Source organism: Gouania willdenowi, chromosome 6 (assembly GCF_900634775.1).
Source record: "Gouania willdenowi chromosome 6, fGouWil2.1, whole genome shotgun sequence".
In the NCBI taxonomy this organism is placed as follows: domain Eukaryota; kingdom Metazoa; phylum Chordata; class Actinopteri; order Blenniiformes; family Gobiesocidae; genus Gouania; species Gouania willdenowi.
This window is the reverse complement of record NC_041049.1, coordinates 35,006,826-35,027,128: the sequence shown is the minus strand read 5'-3', so window position 1 is coordinate 35,027,128 and position 20,303 is coordinate 35,006,826. Positions and strand designations below refer to the sequence as shown.

Genomic DNA, 20,303 nt, shown 5'->3' with positions numbered 1-20,303 from the left:
TAAGCACTCCGGCTTGTTCATCCTTGGAGGCAAAAACCGTAGTATGATGGCGCACTCTCCCGGGGGCAGACTGCTAGTGGCCAGAGAAACCAGTTGTGGTGTGATGGCACCCTCTTGAAGCGACGTGCCGCACACCACCAGAGGATCCAACCGCGAGGCAGTGGAGCCCTCTGTCAGTGGCAGCCTGCCCTACAGCAGAGAACCTAACTGCGTGCCTTGGAGGTGGGGAGGATGAGGCGTGAGGAGCCCATGGATGCACGAGTGAAAACGTAACAGGTGGAGCTGGTGAATGAGGAACATCCAGCAGCACCCGAGGCTAGGGGTTTTCTGCACCAGCTGCGGCGAGGCGGATCGCGGAACGGCCGATCTTGGTGTCTTGAACTGTTGACCCTGAGGAGCAGTTTGAGACGGTCTCTTCCATGTTCACAGAGACGTGAAAGACACAGGCGGAGAGCTTCATCATCCCTCTTTTTTCTGCTCAGCTCCACAGTGTCCAGGCTTGGGAGAGATGAGACAGGTGTGGAAATCTCCTTCTCCCCCAAGAGGCGACAAAGGCGGCAGGCAGCTGGGAGCTGGGAGCCCCTAGCAGGCACTAGCAAGGATGGAGGTCTACGCGTGCTGGAGCGTCAGAGACGCAGAGGACAGCGTATTGGTCCGAGACAGTAGCTGGCTCGCAGGTGTCTGGAGGCTCAGATACCGGTAGTATGGAGCTTTTGGTCGGGCCGTTCACTGTCTGGAGGATGGCCAACGTGCCGAGGAGCCCGGAGGCGTCGAGGGCAGGGCAGCCTGGGGCGACAGCTAGTGTGCTGAGGCCGTCGAGCTCTGGACCTGCGCAGAGCTTAGATCAGAGCGGTCACCGGAGTGTGAGCGCCGCAAGGAAAGCCAACGTGCCCAGGAGCCCGGAGGCATCGAGGCCAAGGCTGAGTTTGAGACTGCAGCTGATGTGTGGGAGCTCTGGACTTGGCTCGGTACAGAGCATGATCTCAGATGGAAAATGAACGTGGTTCGTTTTTGACCCATGTTGTGCATTTGAAGGGGCACGTGTATGTTGTGTATGAGTGCAAGTTAGGGTTGCCTCACAATGTAGATTTATTTTAAGAAGGGCACATCCCCAACATTATTCACATAATTTTCAACAATATCAGAATCTACACTCTTCAAAGATGATGAACATTTTTTTTATGCTGCTCATAAAGATGGAAATTTTAAAAATAATCATTCGGAGGAAATTTTACCCTAATCCCCAAAAAACAACATAATTGTTCATAAAACGTTATAAAACAAATGGAGACGTGATGTCCCGCGATCGTTTTATTAGTTGTACATTATAAAACAAATAATCCTTTTAATTATATTTTTAAATAAAACTAATGGAACAGTGTTGGTGTTCAGCTGGGGGGGCATTCGTGGGCAGTGCCCCCCCAGCTGACCTACTGTGCCCCCCACTCTTCCCCCTACAGGGGGAGCTTTTTATTAATCAAAGACATCTGATTGGCTATTTCAACTGACTGTCCATTCACTGACAGCGGATGGGAGTCTGCTCCATAGATATAATATACTGTGGTGTAATTGTTTAACATTTGTGCTATCGAACAAACCCTAGAGCTGTTGTTGGGATCAGCCAGTAGAATGTGTATATGTCTATGACCTGCTCTGTTGATTCACGTGACGTCACTCACATTGCAGCATCGCGACAAAGCGAGAGCACTAAATTCTGATGGAGAGTAGGAAACTTGAGAATCTGCCGTCTGAAATAATCAAAATGTCCATGTTTTGTGGAGTTTACGGCTGCTCCAGTTGGTCTAACCGAGAAAAGGGAAAGAGATTTTATAGAGTACCGAAGATTGTTGTTCACAAAGGTGAGAAATGTAAAAAGCTCACAGAACAACGCCGTAAAAAGTGGATTTTAAACATACAACTGCTGTTGGGAGGAGCAGAGTCTGCTGATTGCGAGCTAACTTTGATTTTGTGGCTGTTTATATAGCATTAGGAATCCGTGTACCCTTTGTTCTTTGGTAATTCCATTTTAAAACCAAATCAAAATAAATAAAAAAAAACAGTGCGGTTTTTTTGTTTATCTGATTTAAAATCAAAACAGAAATACAGAAAAACCAAAAACCAGATAAGCAGCATTTTTCTGTTTATTTATTTATTTTTATTTTATTTTTAAACTTGTTCTGTTTGTGTGATATTTATGGAGAAATTTGAACGAGAACTGAAGTCCGCTGCACCTTGTTTCCCTCCCCAGGTTCTGGACCAGGGGCCTCATTTATAAAAGTGTGCCTTGGTAAGCACACTTCAGCTGGCGTACGCTAAAAACCAGCAAGTACATATAAATCTTTTTTTTTTACGATTTATAAACGAGGGAGCATGTACGCCCCCACCTGTTTCCGTTTATAAATCACAATCAACTCGAAGGTTGGCGCACGTGAAAAAACATCTTGCTCCACCCATTTGGTGCCCATAAAAAGTCCGGTTAACGCCCTAAATGAACATTCACTAATACGAATTTCACGGTGGAATAAAGGGGAAAACGAGCAAATACAACAAATTTCACTCAATGTGAGGTGGAGGTATTAATATTTGAGGCTGACACACACAGGAGTGCATAATTTGGTGACACAGTGAACATTAGGAATGATTGAAACGCAGATCGCATTGTGTTGCCTCATCAGACTGTGACAGGTGAAAAATAAAGGATCACACATAAAAGCGGAGGAAAAGATGTTGATCACTCTCCATAGGAAGAACGTCTGTTCAACAGGTGAAGGAAAGGGCGGAGCTTACCCTCACAGACAGAAAGCTGGAGGATCAGTGGGGATTGGGGACCCCCTCTGTGTAACGGAGGTGGTGGACATACACAGATGCACTATATATGCTCCAAAAACATAGGATTAAACTCCGCAGCAGCTCGTCTTCTTCCCACTGCTGCATCTTCCTCCCTCCTGCAGCACCTTGTCCTCATGCGGGGTTCCTGCCTCTCGCTGGTCTCTGTAGATCCTCTCCCTCCAGAGTCTCATGTGCACCTCGTCCTCCAGCAGTGCCAAATAAGCCATTGTGCGTCTTCACGCATTAGAGTGTGTTCCTTTTTACAACAGCTACCAGTGTTGCAGCCAATTGATCGGCAGTTTTGCGCAATTATCATGTGATTTTGTTTACAATTATTATTATTATCATTATTATTATTATAAAACTGTATTTGTAGGCAAGCGCACATCACTCACTCCCTGTGGGTGTCAGTATAATTTTTTCTCCTCCGTTTTTGCAAATGCATCCTTCAAATAATATGTGTTGTGAAATGTTCAATATGTCTGATTATTTCACACAATTTCTATCAATTTCACAGAGCTGTCTTTAATTTCATCCTTCTCCTGTTGGCATACCTGTCAAGTATCCCGTTTTGGCCGGGAAACTCCTGTGTCCCACCATCATCCCGTATTAGTATTTTCCCGTAAATATCCCGTATTTTAATGTAATAATAATTAAAAGATGCCTTACTAAACTGAGCGCTGTCACTAGCCTCGCGAGAACTTCCATTTGAAGTGACCTGAGTGGCAGTTCTCGCGAGATTAGTGCTGACAGCGGCAACAAACCCGGAAACAACTCGGAAAAAAGATGAAGACGTTCCGGCGAAAAAAACAGAACTGGTGTAAATACCTTGTAAACTGGAACAGAGAGTTTATCTTCCTAAAGAGCAGCAGGATGGGACACAGTTACACGTTCTGTTAGATTAATAACTGAGATTTTAACGTCTACCAAAGCGGAAGGAATGACGTAAGTCACCATGAAAAATCATCCAATCACAAGCTCCACAAATATACACTGCTTTATAAAGTGTTAAAGAATGTAAAGTCTAATAAATGTGTCTAATAAGTCATTAGTGAATACCAGAGAACCACATGAGTGAGCATGAGAAATTAAAATAAAATATATATTGAAAATAAAATGTTAATGTCTAACTTAAAGACAAGCAACGTGAAATTAATATAAAATATGCAACGTGTTGACTTGTATATAAACTGTAAGTATATTAAATAAACACATGCTTAATATATCCATTTATGTTTTAATTTAGGGTGTTTCATAATTTAGGATTTAGGGCGGGGCGATATATCAAGATTTAAGATGTATCGAGTTTTCTATTATATAGAAATAGCTTATTTTGTATCAAAATACTAGTTTTAAGAGTCACTGCTTTTTCTTCTCAGAACAGAGTCCGAACTCAGAGCTTCCCCATAACAAGCCATATTACAGATTACATATCACTCACACATGCTGTCCCTTACAGGAGAAAAAAATCAAAAGTAGCACATATTGATCAGCTGTTTGTTAATAAATGAGCCTGTGTAGCATTTTGGATCAGCAAATTTAACCCAGAATTCTCTTTCTTCTCAGACTTCATTTGAAATAAAATTATCTAGATTTATATTGTATATCACCATTTTGAGAAAAAAATATTGAGATATAAGTTTTGGTCCATATTGCGCAGTCCTAGTAAGAATGTTCACAGCATTTCAATGTCAACTTACCAGATTCTAATAACATAATTGTATTTAGTAAGTGGTTGACAAGTGGCTATTTTAGATTTATTGTACATCTATCTTAAAATATAAGGAATTCTGGAGCTTGGTTGAGCGGGTGGGACGGCTCGTAGTGGACGCCAGAAAATGTCCCTTATTTTCAAATCAAAAATTTGACAGGTATGCCTGTTGGGGTCGGAGTTTCCATTTCTCATGATTTTGGGTTAGGGTTAGGGTCAGAGCTGCCGTGGAGGTGCGCACATTATCTCGCCAAGGTTTTTTTTATATATATAAATCTACAACTTTGCTTACATGTGACTTACGCTTTCTTTTGTACGTACGCAGCTTTTATAAATGAGGCCCCAGGTCTCCTCACACAGTAGAACTGTTTAGGATTTATTCCAGCAGTTTTCTCATCCTGATCATGTTTTCATTCAGTCTGTGGATGTTTTAGCTCGTAAAAAGCTGCTCACGCTGTAGTTTTGTTTTGCGGTGTTACGTTCCATAGAGTATCAAAATAAACTGGTGACTGGCTATTCACTGTGAGGCTGGTGTGAGGAACAATAGATGTTACAACTTCTACCATTTGACACTTTTGCAAAAAAATAAAAAATAAAAAAAATACAGCTTTTTTTAGGGTAGTAAAAAAAAAATATTTTGCACATTATAAATACCGCCTACAGCAGCCGTCAACACACACGGAAGTTGATCATAAGAAACGAGGGGCACCAGTAGAGTCATTACATCACCTCCACACATGTGCATGTTTTTACGTAACATCCATTTTTTGGTTTTGATTTATTAATGTATTAATAACGTTTCAATTCACCAGTAATGTGACTTATGAGTTGCTTCTTTTTATGTCCAGACCGGGAGCAAAAGTCCTCCCAGTCACCAGTTTATCTGGATACTATTTGAACCGTGACACTGTTAGGTAAAGTTGGCATATTCACAGATTCAAACTTCCAGCATCAATAACTCTTTAACGATGCTACTCGGAACGGATTGTTTTTGTGCCCCCCGCAGTTTTCTTCAGCCCCCCATTGAATGCTGCCTGGCGTCGACTCTGTAATAAAACGATTCACAGTCAGTACTCACGTCCTTTCGTCGTCATGGTCGCAATAGGTTCGCATGTTGCAGTAGATGAAGCTGTCTGTGATAAATGATGAAAACGTGCGGCCGTAGAAGAAGAAAGCAGCCCTCTCACTGCAGCTCTGTGGAATCAGCCCTGTCAATGCAGCTCCGTGGGTTCAGCCCTCTCGGTGCAGCTCTGTGGGTTCAGCCCTCTCGGTGCAGCTCTGTGGGTTCAGCCCTCTCGGTGCAGCTCTATGGGTTCAGCCCTCTCGGTGCAGCTCTGTGGGTTCAGCCCTCTCGGTGCAGCTCTATGGGTTCAGCCCTCTCATTGCAGCTTTGTGGGTTCAGCCCTCTCAGTGCAGCTCTATGGGTTCAGCCCTCTCATTGCAGCTTTGTGGGTTCAGCCCTCTCAGTGCAGCTCTGTGGGTTCAGCCCTCTCAGTGCAGCTCTATGGGTTCAGTCCTCTCAGTGCAGCTCTGTGGGTTCAGCCCTCTCAGTGCAGCTCTGTGGGTACAGCCCTCTGAGTGCAGCTCTGTGGGTTCAGCCCTCTCAGTGCAGCTCTATGGGTTCAGTCCTCTCGGTGCAGCTCTGTGGGTTCAGCCCTCTCAGTGCAGCTCTGTGGGTTCAGCCCTCTCGGTGCAGCTCTATGGGTTCAGCCCTCTCGGTGCAGCTCTATGGGTTCAGCCCTCTCATTGCAGCTTTGTGGGTTCAGCCCTCTCAGTGCAGCTCTATGGGTTCAGCCCTCTCAGTGCAGCTCTATGGGTTCAGCCCTCTCAGTGCAGCTCTGTGGGTTCAGCCCTCTCAGTGCAGCTCTGTGGGTTCAGCCCTCTCAGTGCAGCTCTGTGGGTACAGCCCTCTGAGTGCAGCTCTGTGGGTTCAGCCCTCTCAGTGCAGCTCTATGGGTTCAGCCTCTAGCTCATGGGTTCAGTCTCTCAGTGGCTCTGGGTTCAGCCCTCTCAGTGCAGCTCTATGGGTTCAGTCCTCTCAGTGCAGCTCTGTGGGTTCAGCCCTCTCAGTGCAGCTCTATGGGTTCAGTCCTCTCAGTGCAGCTCTGTGGGTTCAGCCCTCTCAGTGCGGTCTCCGGCTCTGCAGACAGATCCTTCTCCTGCCTTTGAGCCTTTGTCGTCATTTCTGCCTTTGGATGGTCGCACGTTGACGCAGCGTTCGTGCAGAAGGGGCGTGTCCCACATCCAAACATCACCGGCAGCTGAGGCTCTGACGCTGTCATACAGGATCGCGTCAGTCCCTTTCTCAATAATAACAACATCAGTGCTGCATCGATGTGGGCTTTGTAGATTTTAACATCGGGATCTCCAAGGACATCCGTACAGGCGTCCCTCATGCGGACGGAGCAGGATTAAAAAGGCTGTTTCCTGCGCTTTTCTGAGCGTGCACTCTTCCGTTTTCAGCTCCTGAATCGGCCCACTGCTGCTTTTAGGGTTCGACGTCATGATAAACAGATGTTGGCGTGATACACACGGAGAAGTGTTACTGCGCTGAAGGCATATCGCTGCCTCCACTCACTAATCAGGATTGCATAAGATGATTCCTGGATCTGCCGCATCGATGCTACCGTCAGCAGAAGCCGCCAAACTCTACCAGACCAACTACGTCCGAAACTCCCGCGTCATCGGACTCCTCTGGGCCATTTTCACCATCCTGTTCGGGATCGTGAACGTGACCATCTTCTCGCAACCCTACTGGATCGGGGATGGTATGGACACCCCACAGGCCGGCTACTTTGGCCTGTTCCACTACTGCGTGGGGGACGGACGCTCCAGAGAGCTGGCCTGCCAGGGCAGCTTCACCGAGTTCTCCGCCATCCCGTCCGGTGCATTCAAGGCCGCTTCCTTCCTAATCGGGATGTCTATGATGCTGGTGGTCACTTGTATCGGCTGCTTCAGCCTCTTCTTCCTCCTCAGCACCTCCACCGTGTATAAGATCTGCGGCTGGATGCAGGCAGCATCTGGTAAGTGTGTTTTGTCCTCATGTTGCCATAGCATAAAGCATCCTCTCACTGAGGCTCACTATATGTTAAAAATTTTCAAACGAGTTTTATATTTTGATGGTGTTAAATACACAAGGCGCTAGAAACCATCTTTAGAGTCTGGGTCCAAGTAGGCTGTGCTACGGCTGCAGTCAACCATTATTTCAGTAATGAATTAATCTATTTTTTAACCGATTAATCTTGTATGAGAAATCACACGTTTTGCAGTTTGTATGCTTCTTATACTTATTCCCTCCAAAACATAATAGAATGGAACGAAATAAACTCACATGACCTTTTAACAATGCATCACTTCAAGACTTATTAAGCAACAGTTCTTAAATAAACACAACTACAATGTTTCACAAAACTGTGCATTTTGATCCACCATTTATATTTTAATTATTAACTTAAATAGTAAGACAAAACAATGTATGTATTTTACAACAAGTACAACTTTCATATATCAGAATATTACTATAAGTTATAAATAATATTGGTGGTTATTTTTATGTGGTTACTCATATTTATGTAATTTTCTTACTGTTTTTTTCTGTTTTATTGATTTTCATATTTCAACATATTAAACATGAATTTCAAAGTGTTGCCAGAAGGTACAAATAATATGTCTTTACTTATGGTTGCTTTAGTTTTATATGGAATAATAAAAAACAATAAAATAAAATAAAAAACTTGGGGTTTTAGACCCATATTTACAGTCTTAGTCTGCCCTAAATTAGAATAAAAGTGTTTTGCAAAGATAGATAATAAAACTGACCTGTCGATACTCTTTAACAAGTCCACTGTGTTAAATAGATCCTCCAGTCAAGCTGCAAGCTATCAAATGATAAAACTGCTTTACAATAAACTCGTTGCACAGTGCTAACTGCTGTAATGATCCTTTACTTTAGGTTGACTGTATTTTTTTTAGGTAAACTGTGATTTTTGCCATTTTTTTCAACCAGATGCTGCAGGCATGGGGCAGAAGTACTGTATGTATATCTTAAGTGAGGCAGCAGTGTTTCATTAAAAGCCTATATCATATCTGTTGGAGCCATAATGTAGTATATTTGTGTATGTGTGACGCAGTGTTTGGTTGTTGTGGGAACACACGGGAGGCGGGGTCACATGACGTAGGTGTAAAGGGCGGCTATTTCAAGTAATATTTTGACCACTTTGCCTTTCTTCTATTCCATGCTGTTACATGTGCTATACTGTGTACACAAATCCATCCAGTATGTGTGTAACTGTGAAAGCCGTTGTTTTATTAAATCACCCAAATCACAGTCAGGGTTCGACGGTAGCGCGTGTCACAGGTCTAGGACCCATTCTCTGCTTTGGAGTTGCTACGATATTTGCTGTTTTTATGTGCATCAGTCTCTTTTAAACCCTTGCAACAGTGGCAATTAGTTTAACTATATGGGGTGGGACTATATAGAGTTCACAATACAATACAATAGACCAGTGTTTCTCAAATGGGGGTATGTGTCCTGGGGTACGCGATGGCACTTAGAGGTTACTTGAGAGAGAGAAAGAGTGGAAAATTGAAAAATAAAATGTGAGTCTTGGTCCCACCCCAGGCGTGATATGACCTGAAATTATAATAACTTTGGAAAGAAATCTATTCAGAAGCCACTCAATCAGTGTTTTTCAACCTTGGGTAGCCTGGAGTTTCTGAAAAATTCAAATCGATTCAAAAACATTTTTAATCATTTTTTTCTATTTGTTTATGCTGAAATGCACTCCGCTTTTGTGGTTTCCAGAACATCTTGTGGTTCACCAGGGAGCAGACTAGGGATGTAACGATTCACTCAACTCCCGATACGATTCGATTCACGATACTGGGTTCACGATACGATTCTCTCACGATTTATTTTACAAAATGGGACTGTAGACAATTTTTTTTTTTTGGGAAAAAAACTAGAAAATACTGTACTATTTTCCTTTTAATTTTCATTGTCAAAAGAATTCCTTGATAAACTATTCAAAACAATGCAATTTAACTAAAAATAAATCTTGAATAAAATAAATAAAGGAATAATACAAATGAAAATGAAGCCTATTAATTTAAATTCTGATTCTATAATAAACAATGCAAAACTACATAATAGTTATTTTACTTTTTAAAAGTGCAACTGAAAATGTATTTTGTGCCTTAACATTTGGACTTTTAAAAAAAAAAAAAACGTGATTACACTGATTTACGTCATATTTGTTTGGACCAGCAGAGGGCGCTGGTAACACAGTGGTCGGTTGGCATGCATATATATTGCAGTGAAGACGAGAAGCTATGCTAGCAGACAGAGCTAATAGAAAAATGTGACTTTTACAGATATTCAAGTAATATTACAGATATTCTTTCGGTGCTAAAGGGGTAATGAATCATTTATTAACATATTTAAGAGTAGAAGGCGGCCAGAAAGAAAGTATTAGCAGACTCCGCCTGCCGCCTACACTTGTGGATAGCCCTCTGCTGGTTAAAAAAAGTACTGCGATTCAATTTTCAGAAAATCGATATCAACCGTGATACCTATGAATCGATTTTTAACTGCCTTGCGATTAATCGTTACATCCCTAGAGCAGACACATTTTTAGTACCTGTTATATCGCCTCGTATTGCTGATCTGACGTGTTTGTGACACAATGCGACGGAGAAGTTTGACAAAACAAATGATTACCACTTTAAATGCACTATTCCTGTAGTTAGAAGAGCAGAAGAGGAGAATAAAATGACTTAGCAGCTTGACACTCCGGTGAGAGTTTGAATGACTGCTGCTGCTGAGATGAACACAAACCCTGAAGCGCTAAGATGAACTCACAATAATAATAGCCGCTTAAATAGCCATATGTTTTACCGTAATGTGATGTTTTTTGGCTGAAAACAATAACAGTGTGTGGATAGCACAGTAAAATCGCTTTGGTGATCACTGAACTACCTCGTAAAAGAACGAGGAATGAAAGTCAGCGTCTATAGCCACGTCCACTCATGAATATGTATAAGGCCCCAAAACAGCCTGATTTTTAGAACTGCTCAGAAAGACACTTTTCAGAGGGCTAAAACTCTGGAAAACAGGCAAGTTTAGGAAAATAACTCTCAAATACTATGTTTTTGGGATTCTTAGAACAAATGAGATGGGTGAAAAACAGCATAATATGTCCCCTTTTAAAACAACACACAATCTTAAAAAACTGTATTTCTATACTTTCACTTTGTGAAATATAAATCTAGTTGAACTAAAATTAAGTTTTATATATATATATACATATATATATATATATATATATATATATATATATATATATATATATATATATAGCAGTATATGAACTCAAACATGATCAAAAACTAATTCTAGAAAAAAATGTCTTTAGGGTCGCCAGAAATTTTTGATATCAAAATGGGGTCACGATCCAAAAAAGGTTGGGAAACACTGCGATAGACAATTGGTTCACAATAAGTTACAATAAACAAAAAAAAGTTTTATTTGACTTTAACTTTGGCCATACATACAGAACAGTCTACTCTACATGGACGTGTTTTCGTTCAAGAATATTAGCATGTCTATGTTTTCTGGCAGCAGTCGAGACCTTTGAGCATTGACTATTGCTCTTGCAGTTGAAAAGACTTGGTGAGATGTAGCAGGGATGGAAAGGTAGGCTTCAACCTGTGATCTTGTGATTCATTAATTTCAAAATATATTGTAGCAGACCAGACAGGATTTATTAAAAATAGACACTCCACAGACAATGTTAGAAGGCTGTTTAATTTGATCAACATGGCACAGAACTCTAAAAAGAAAACAATAATCTTGTCACTTGACGCAGAAAAAGCATTCGATAGAGTCAACTGGTCGTTCCTCCTTGCTGTCCTTGGCAAATTTGGCTTTGGAGAATCATTCATACAATGGATCTCCACCCTATACTCTAAACCTAAGGCCCCAGTAACCACAAACAAAAAAACATCCCAAAGCTTCACATTGCAGAGGGGAACCAGACAAGGTTGCCCACTCTCACCCTTGCTTTTTGCAATATTTGTTGAACCTCTCGCAGCAGCTGTTCGTCAGAATACTGTTATTAAAGGAATCCACTCATCCATTTCAGAACACAAAATTAATCTTTGTGCGGATGGTATTTTACTCTATCTGGAAGAACCCTAATCCTCATTAGAAGAAGTATTTAAACTAATAAACAGCTTCTCTAAATTATCAGACTATTCCATTAACTGGTCAAAATCATCAATCCTTCCATTAACAAAAATTTCATGAAACCCAGCAACCCAAAACCCACAATACCCCTCCCCCACAAATACAATTAAATATCTAGGCTTAAATATATCACCAAACCTAAATGAATTAATTAAACTGAACCTGGATCCGCTGTTGGATAAAGTCACAGAAGACCTGCGGAGATGGAACAATCTCCCCATCTCACTCCTTGGCAGAATAGCCTCAGTTAAAATGAAAATCTTACCTAAAATAAACCATCTGTTCTCTATGATCCCGCTGAAACCACCAACAGAATGGTTCAAAAGATTAGATTCTGCAGTTACAAATTTCTATGCTCGGAATAAAAAAAACAAAAATAAGCCTTTCAACCCTTCAAAAAAATAAAAGCGAGGGTGGTTTAGAAGCCCCTAATTTCATGCATTATTACCTAGCAAACCAAATTCTATATTTAACAGAATGGCTAAAACCAAAATAATACCACAACACCTGGCTAGAAATAGAACAGCTAGACTGCAAACATATTAAACTCTCTGATCTCCCTTTTATCACTGCGATCCTCAAATGTCATCACTCCTTTAAAAACCCACTGATTGCCTCCACCCTGACTGTGTGGTGGAAAGCCCTGGACATTACAAATGTTCAATTAAAAACTAACATGCTGTCTCCAATCTGGCACAACCCCGACTTTAGAAACAGAAAAACACCGCTCTACCTAAAAACATGGGAAGAGAGCGGAATTATTCATCTCCAAGACCTCTTCGAAAATGATAAGCTCAGGACATATAACAATGTAACCCAAACATTCAATATAAATAAAAGTAGTTTTCTTCAATACCTACAAGTAACAGAGACAATTAAGAAAAATACGGCAATAGATTTAATCACCTTGCAACCTCCAGAACTGGCTATATATATATATGAAAAATATCTCAACAAAAACATAAAAAATCTCAAAAATATACAGAGTACTCTTGAACACTAACTCTAATCAATTACCAATCGCTAAATGGGAAGCTGAACTCTCAATCACCACGAACACCGATTTCTGGACAGAAATTTGTTGCAATACCTTTAAGATGAGTAAAAACACAAATCTTCAGCTAATTCAATACAAGGTTCTCCACAGATCCCACATTACCCAACAGAAAATGTATAAAATGGGCTTCTCCCCAACAGACATCTGCTCTCAGTGCACCCAGGGAACAGCTGATTCATATTTACATGCCGTATGGCTTTGTTCGCCAGTTCAACAGTTTTGGTTTCTAATCACTGAAAAACTGTCCTCCATTTTGGACTGCAGGATTCCTCTATCTCCAAATCTATGTCTGTTAGGAGACCTGACTATGCTTGATCTTCCAGCAAACCAATCACAATCCATCCTTGTGGCACTCGCCATAGCAAAAAAAAAACAATATTACTGAATTGGAAAAATGGTAAATGGACTTGATTTATATAGCGCTTTATAACCACTCTGAAGCAGTCCCAAAGCGCTTTACATATCAGCTCATTCACCCAATCACTCTCACATTCACACACCAATGGGACAGGACTGCCATGCAAGGCGCTAGTCGACGACTGGGAGCAACTTAGGGTTCAGTGTCTTGCCCAAGGACACTTCGACACATAGTCAGGTACTGGGATCGAACCCCCAACCTCTCGATCAGAAGATGACCCTCTACCACCTGAACCACGGTCGCTAGATAAAAAATTGTTAAACATAAACCAATGGCGTAATCTCCTCATAGAATTTATTTCCATGGAAAAGATGTCTGCTCTCAGAAAAAATAAAATAACCTGCTTTGAGGAACGTTGGACTCCTTTTCTAATTGCATTGAATCTCGATTTTAAATTTTTAGCCTGATGATCTAGCCTGCAAGCAACTGCCAGCACCACTCTTTAATAACACACTGATCTAACTTTAGCCCTGGACCTCCATGGGCTTGTGGGGTGGCCTTGATCTGGGTGGCTTGAGTGGGTTGCTGGGGTGTTTTGGTGCCTCTGTGGGGCCGTGCATCCCTTTCGGGTGCTCTCGTGGTCCCTGTGCGGTTTGGTGTTGCTCTCCTGCCCCCTTCGTGCACGTCTAGGTGGCCCTTGGGGCTGGGGGCCTGCGTGTTTCTCTGCCACTCTTTCCTCTTGCTCTCTGTCCCCCTGTCTCATCCTCCCCACCTCCTCCGCCTTCACTCTGCGCCTGCTCTCCCGTTGCGTTTGGCGTTGGTGCCCGTCTGCGCCATCTACCCTCTCCGGTGGCCTGCCATGCCGATGGACCGGGCTCCTACCAGACAGGCCTCCTACATGGGCACTTCACATCACTCACTCCCAGCTGGTCTGGCTCACCCACTTGTTGCACCTTACTCACATACCCAACCTGGGGGCTGGATGGTGGGGCTGGGGGTGGAGGGGGCCGCCGCCTGTGCTACTAAGTAGTGGGGGCGGCACTCCCACCTCTGGCTGCCCTACTAATCCCTCCAATTTTAATTACACCTCAACACACCACCCCCCATGAGGGTGGGACAACCACTTCCACCCTCCGGAGCTATTGCACCACATACACATATATACACATAGGTTGGATGGGGAGCACCACACCCTTCCCCCCCCCTCTCCACTTAGGTGTAACACTGCTCTCCCTTTTTATATCCTCCCTATAATAATAGATTTTTTACCCTTCGTTAGGGAGGGCTGGTGATGGTCACAATTCAGCAATAAAATAAATCAATTTATTTTATTGCAATAACAAAACATGCATTGCTGTCTCATAATGATTGCACTTCTTGTAGTGTTGACCTTTGACAGCATGTGCAATGTGCGGACGAGAAAAAAAAAAAAAATAACAATATATTGTAGCACAATCATCCCACCTTCAAGTTGAACCCATTTGTTTGACATGTCAGCCATTTCACCATTTTGGTTATGTTTTTTTAATATGTCCTTAGGAATCTGATCAACATCCATTGTTGGTTTGTGGAGAAATTGTCCAGTCTACATGCAGCTTGTTTGAAGTTGCTGACATGGACTATAGGAACAATGTCCTATTTCCTTGACACTTGTCTGAAAATATTTCTAAGTACCAACTGCAATGTTCTCATGCACCCAGAAGTTTATGAGTACTTCAGGTTTACAATTCCTGCTCAATCGGAATAATTTCACAACATCAGTTTTAGAGAAGATAAGCTTCACCTTTAATCGTCCCACAGTGGGCAAATTTGGTTTGCACAGCACCTGAAGAATAAAGGATAGAAGGGTTGAGCTTTGTGAAATGTAGCATTTTTCAAATGGAAGTAGATCATTCATCGTGGTCATAAAAGGAAGGTCATGATCATCATCAATACTCAGGTAGACTGTGGGGTTCAAACTGTGGTTCAGATGATACGAAGGGATACAAACTGGAGATAATTCTCTTCCACACCTTTCAACCGGCAGCAGCACCAGTTGAACTTTTGATCCAAGTCAAGATGCATCCATGTTTTTTATGATGGTCATACTATATTCCAAGTCACCATCTGAATGGAGCACCAGAAATCCCACATGATCTGACCAGAGACACAGAGATTCCCAGAAATGGTTAGAATTGCATTAATGGTTATTTCCTATTTTTCTGGACATAAACTTTTGTTTAAAAGAAACAAGATTTCTGGCCCAAATACAACAGAAAGATTATCCTTTGAATCACCATTTGCTACTAACCTATTCTGAGACATTTGATCAAACCTTATGAATACTCGATTGCTGATGTAAATCCAACAACCACTTCAAAAACATATAATTCCTACTACATAACTTTTAATCCTTGAATGGATTGTTGATCCCTAAACTTTGCAAAACCCTCATAGAAACAAAAAAATGAATTGCTTTTGTAAAATCACATTTCTTAATTAAAGTTTAATGCAGTGTTCCTAAATAGACTCAACTCTAGTCAAATTCAAGAATGAAAGGTATTTTAGTGAGCAGCTGATAAGGGTTGAAATGTTTATCTTGGGTTCAAGTTTATTCTGTTTTGGAAATTTCTAGAAAGCTTAATGGTCCAAAACTGGGGCAGAATGGCATGGATGAGGTGATAAATACATATATCAGGAGCAGCCAAGGTGAAAATAAAAAGGCAGTGTTGGGTGTGTTGTTGCAGTGCAGAGCAGGCAGTGCTGAGTGGATAACACTGTCTCACTGTCCACAGGCCCTAGTGAGAAACACATGTGTAAGACGTACCCTCTGGGATACCATCAGAATTTATTTTCAGGTTTCATATGTGTTACCTCATTCCAAACAATATAATGCTTATCCTAACTCATGTTATGTTGACATAGGTTGTTATAATCAAAACTGTTAAAATTCTGACTTAACGCAAACTACAACCTGTGATATTTATTCTTGTAAATGTATCATTAAATAAACTATACCATTGTTCAGAATACAATAAAAACATAAAATCATCAATTCACTAGTACATAAAACAATACAACTACTAAAACACTGTTATGTATCAGCAGTTTGGTAATAATAAAAATCTAAATGTAATTGTTGTAGTTGTTGTTTTGTTAATAATGAAAATAATTTATCAACACAGCATTTTTTCTACGACTATTCTATGATTTTCTTTTATGCAGGGCACCAGGGCCAATGATATCTATAAGGGACAACTAAATATTTTCTTATAAATTATGTAAAAAAAAAAGAAAGAAAATGCTCTGTGGGCGGCACATACACTTAAATTTGATTATTTAATATAAATATATTACTTAATTAAATAGGTCTACCAAAATAGTATACATATTTGTTCCAAATTGATTATACAATAAACTGAAAAACAACTGTACTTCACAATAAAAAAAACATTTATTTTGTTTTATATGACTAGGCTTGTTTCCAATGCACTTCAGTCAGTGCTGATCTCGATAAGATCTTGCTCTTTTACAACAGAAACATTAATAACGGCTGAGATATATAATATGGTACATATTTTATGATATATTATTTTTTAAAGTAATTAATATGATTATGAAACTTGCTCAGTTGATTACTTTAGGATAAAAATTAAAAAAATTGTTTCAATATGCAACTGAAGAGAGCATTATCTTACATAAGAGACATTGAATTGGATAAAGCCTGGTATTAACTTCAGAAATCTAACTTTCAAAGGTCACTTGTCATGTCAAGCAGGTAGGGCATTCAATATATAGAAAACCAAACTACATTCACTGATGGAAATTACTGATAACTGAATGGGTAACCAGAGAATCTTTTATTGGCTGGTGATAAGATTTTTCCAACAATACATTACCAACAGATTTCTACTTCTCAAACAAGTAAAAAGTGATACATTTTACCCCAATTTCCGAGTTGAAACAAATCTAGTCGAAGCAATATCTTTAAAGGAAATTAAAAAAAGGTGATCATATTGTTCTCCCATGTGCATAAGTCAGAAAAGCCGCAAAACAAAAACAGCTGCATGGGTTCTGGCAGCGCGGTATGACCCCTCCCCTTTAGTCTGTCACTATTGCTGCGTACACACTGCGGGGTATGATGTCTGATTCTGATTTTTTGTTCAAGCCATTTTTTTGTAGTCGTTTACTGTCATGTCCTCTACTTCTGGCATCTCCTGAAGTGGTCCGTTGGCACCATCTGGTGGTCTCCATGCCTCACTGTCCGGACTACTCACCTCTAATCTTCAGGATTGCTTCCAGCTGCAGCGGGGAGTGGTCTCCCCACCTGCAAGTATTCACACCACTACTTAAGACACTGGCAGACCACAAACCGACGCCAAACCATAAAACATTGCTCACTCAGACCCTCTCCGCCGCTGGGATCCCTTCTGCCTCCTTCATCTCTGGAATCTCTCTGCTCTCTCCACCCTTCAGCTGGTTCCTCCCCACTCCTGTGCCAGGCTCCTTCCTTTCGTCTGTGTTGGCTGCAGCTCGAGCGTCTCAGTGTTCCTGCCCATTCGGGGTTCAGAGGTTTTCTTTTGTTAGTTTTTGCCCTTTCTTAGCTTATGCCTTTAGGCCTAGAATTTTGGTTTCGTCAGTAGTTTCCTGATTGTTCTTATTTAACCTTAGTATTAGGTCTCCCTCAGTTTGCTCAGCACTTCCTTAGTTCTCCACTACCCCACTTAGGGCGCTGGTTGGTTTTATGTTGAATTCTGTTTTGTGAAATAAATCAGTTACTTGTATTTGTGCCTCCTGTTGTGCTGTCTGCGCTTGAGCCTCAGTTCTGTCTCGTGACAGTATGGTTTGGCCATAATGAGCTCAGCAGATCGCACGACAGATGAGGGCTCAGCCGCTCATCAGGCTGTAGTTAGTCATGACGCAATTCTAGGCCGGCATGAGGAGCTACTCAGGACTCTTGCGTCTAGCGTTAATGCTTTAATCAGTCAAATGTCTCACCTTACTGGTCAGCAGTCCGTGTTAGCATCTTCCATAGCTGCGTCAGGTAGCCAGCCTACCCCCACTAATGCCCACGAGACGACGGTTGTAGGTTCTCCCTCGGCTCTGGCCACGGTAGGCCGTGAACCCACGGTTCCGGTTCCTGAGCGCTATGCTGGGGATCTCGGTTCTTGCCAGGCCTTCCTGACTCAGGTTTCACTCGTCTTTGAGTTACAACCGACTTCCTACGCGTCCGATAGGGCTAAAATCGCATATCTAATTGGCCTTCTACGGGGACCTGCACGGGACTGGGGAACAGCTGTGTGGGAGAAACAGGGGGAGGTCTGCTCCTCCTACTCCCGCTTCTCTGCAGACATGAGGCGCGTCTTCGATCACCCAGTTCGGGGCCGAGACGCTGGAGATCGCCTCATGGCCTTGAGGCAGGGGGCCCGCAGTGTTGCAGAGTACTCCGTGGAGTTCCAGGCCCTTGCAGCTACCAGTGGGTTCAACGATCCGGCCCTCCAGAGGTCATTCTATAGGGGACTGTCCGAGGCTCTGAAGGATGAACTCGCCACCAAGGAGGAGGTGGCCAGCCTGGAGGCCCTAATCTCCCTCGCCATCCGGCTTGACAATCGGTTGAGGGAGAGGCGCAGAGAGCGCTCACACTGGAGGGACTCAGCACCCTCCCGCCGACTGAGTCCCACTCTCCAGTCTGCTACGCCCGCACCGTTCCCTGAGGCTGCCCCCGAGGCCATGGAGGTTGGTAGGATCAGTGGGGCACCGCTGACTCAGCAAGAGAGGGAGCAGAGGCGGGCTACTAACACCTGTTTCTACTGTGGGGGTTCCGGGCACTTCATTGCTTCCTGCCCCAAGAGACCAGCAAAAGAGAGGGCTCACTCGTGACGGGGAGTCTACGAGTGAGCCGGACTGCTTCCACCTCCCCTCATCTGCTACAGCTACCCGCCACACTCAGCTTCCAGAACCACTCACTTTCTGTGACCGTGCTGGTGGATTCTGGGGCCGAGGAGAACTTCCTTGACTCGGACCTCGCCAGGCAGCTCCACATCCCATCGGTGCCACTGGATTCTCCCGTGGAGGCCCGTTCTCTCAACGGCCTCTCCCTGGCCACGATCCGCCGGAAAACAGTTCCTGTCTCCCTCCGGTTAGCAGGTAACCATCATGAAACACTAACCTTTCACTTGATGGAACATTCTCGCCCACAGTTGGTGCTGGGGCACCCCTGGTTGATTAAACATAACCCCTCTATTGACTGGTGCGGCAGCCAGGTTAAGTCCTGGAGTACTGGGTGTCATGCTAACTGTCTCCGTTCAGCCCCATCCCCTGCTCCTGTAAATCCCAAGCCAGATCCTCGGCCTCCAGACCTGTCCGGCGTTCCTGAGGTTTACCATGACCTAGTTCCAGTCTTCAGTAAGGAGGATGCCCTATCCTTGCCTCCTCACCGGCCCTACGACTGTGCCATCGAGCTCCTGCCCGGAGCCACCTTGCCCTCTGGCCGTCTGTACAACCTCTCGAAACCCGAGCAGGCCGCCATGGAGACTTACATTAGGGACGCCCTGGCAGCAGGTATCATTCGGCCCTCCACTTCTCCGGTAGGTGCGGGATTCTTTTTTGTAAATAAGAAGGACGGGTCCCTGCGACCCTGTATTGACTTTCGGGGCCTAAATAATATAACTGTGAAGAACAAGTACCCTCTACCTCTGATAAACTCTGCCTTCACCCTTCTCCACGGGGCCAAAGTGTTCTCCAAACTAGACCTGAGAAATGCTTATCATTTGGTGAGAATAAGAGAGGGAGATGAGTGGAAGACGGGTTTTAATACCCCCCTGGGACACTTTGAGTACTTAGTAATGCCCTTTGGCCTCACGAATGCCCCCGCCGTCTTCCAGAACCTGGTTAACGATGTGCTCCGGGATATGATTAACCGCTTTGTGTTTGTCTACATAGACGATATCCTGATTTATTCCAGAGACCAGGAGGAACACGTCAGCCATGTCCGCTTGGTTTTGGAGCGCCTGTGGAAGAACCGCCTTTTTGCTAAAGCGGAGAAGTGTGAGTTTCACGTTACTACTGTATCATTCTTGGGTTTTGTCATCTCCCCAGGACGTGTTATGATGGATCCGGCCAA

General features: G+C 42.9%; 1 protein-coding gene and 1 pseudogene across 1 annotated transcript in view; one reads left to right on the top strand and one right to left on the bottom strand.

The window, feature by feature from the left end:
* LOC114464215 (nuclear pore complex protein Nup98-Nup96-like) overlaps positions 1–6,490 on the bottom strand; it is a 66,359-nt pseudogene extending 59,869 nt beyond the window's left edge.
* Positions 6,491–6,753: 263 nt separating this feature from the next.
* LOC114465851 (LHFPL tetraspan subfamily member 3 protein-like) overlaps positions 6,754–20,303 on the top strand; it is a 33,780-nt gene continuing 20,230 nt past the window's right edge. The window contains exon 1 of the mRNA XM_028451126.1: positions 6,754–7,563. Coding sequence (XP_028306927.1) covers positions 7,137–7,563 — 427 coding nt within the window. The 5' untranslated portion in view covers positions 6,754–7,136. The remainder of the gene's footprint in view (positions 7,564–20,303) is intronic.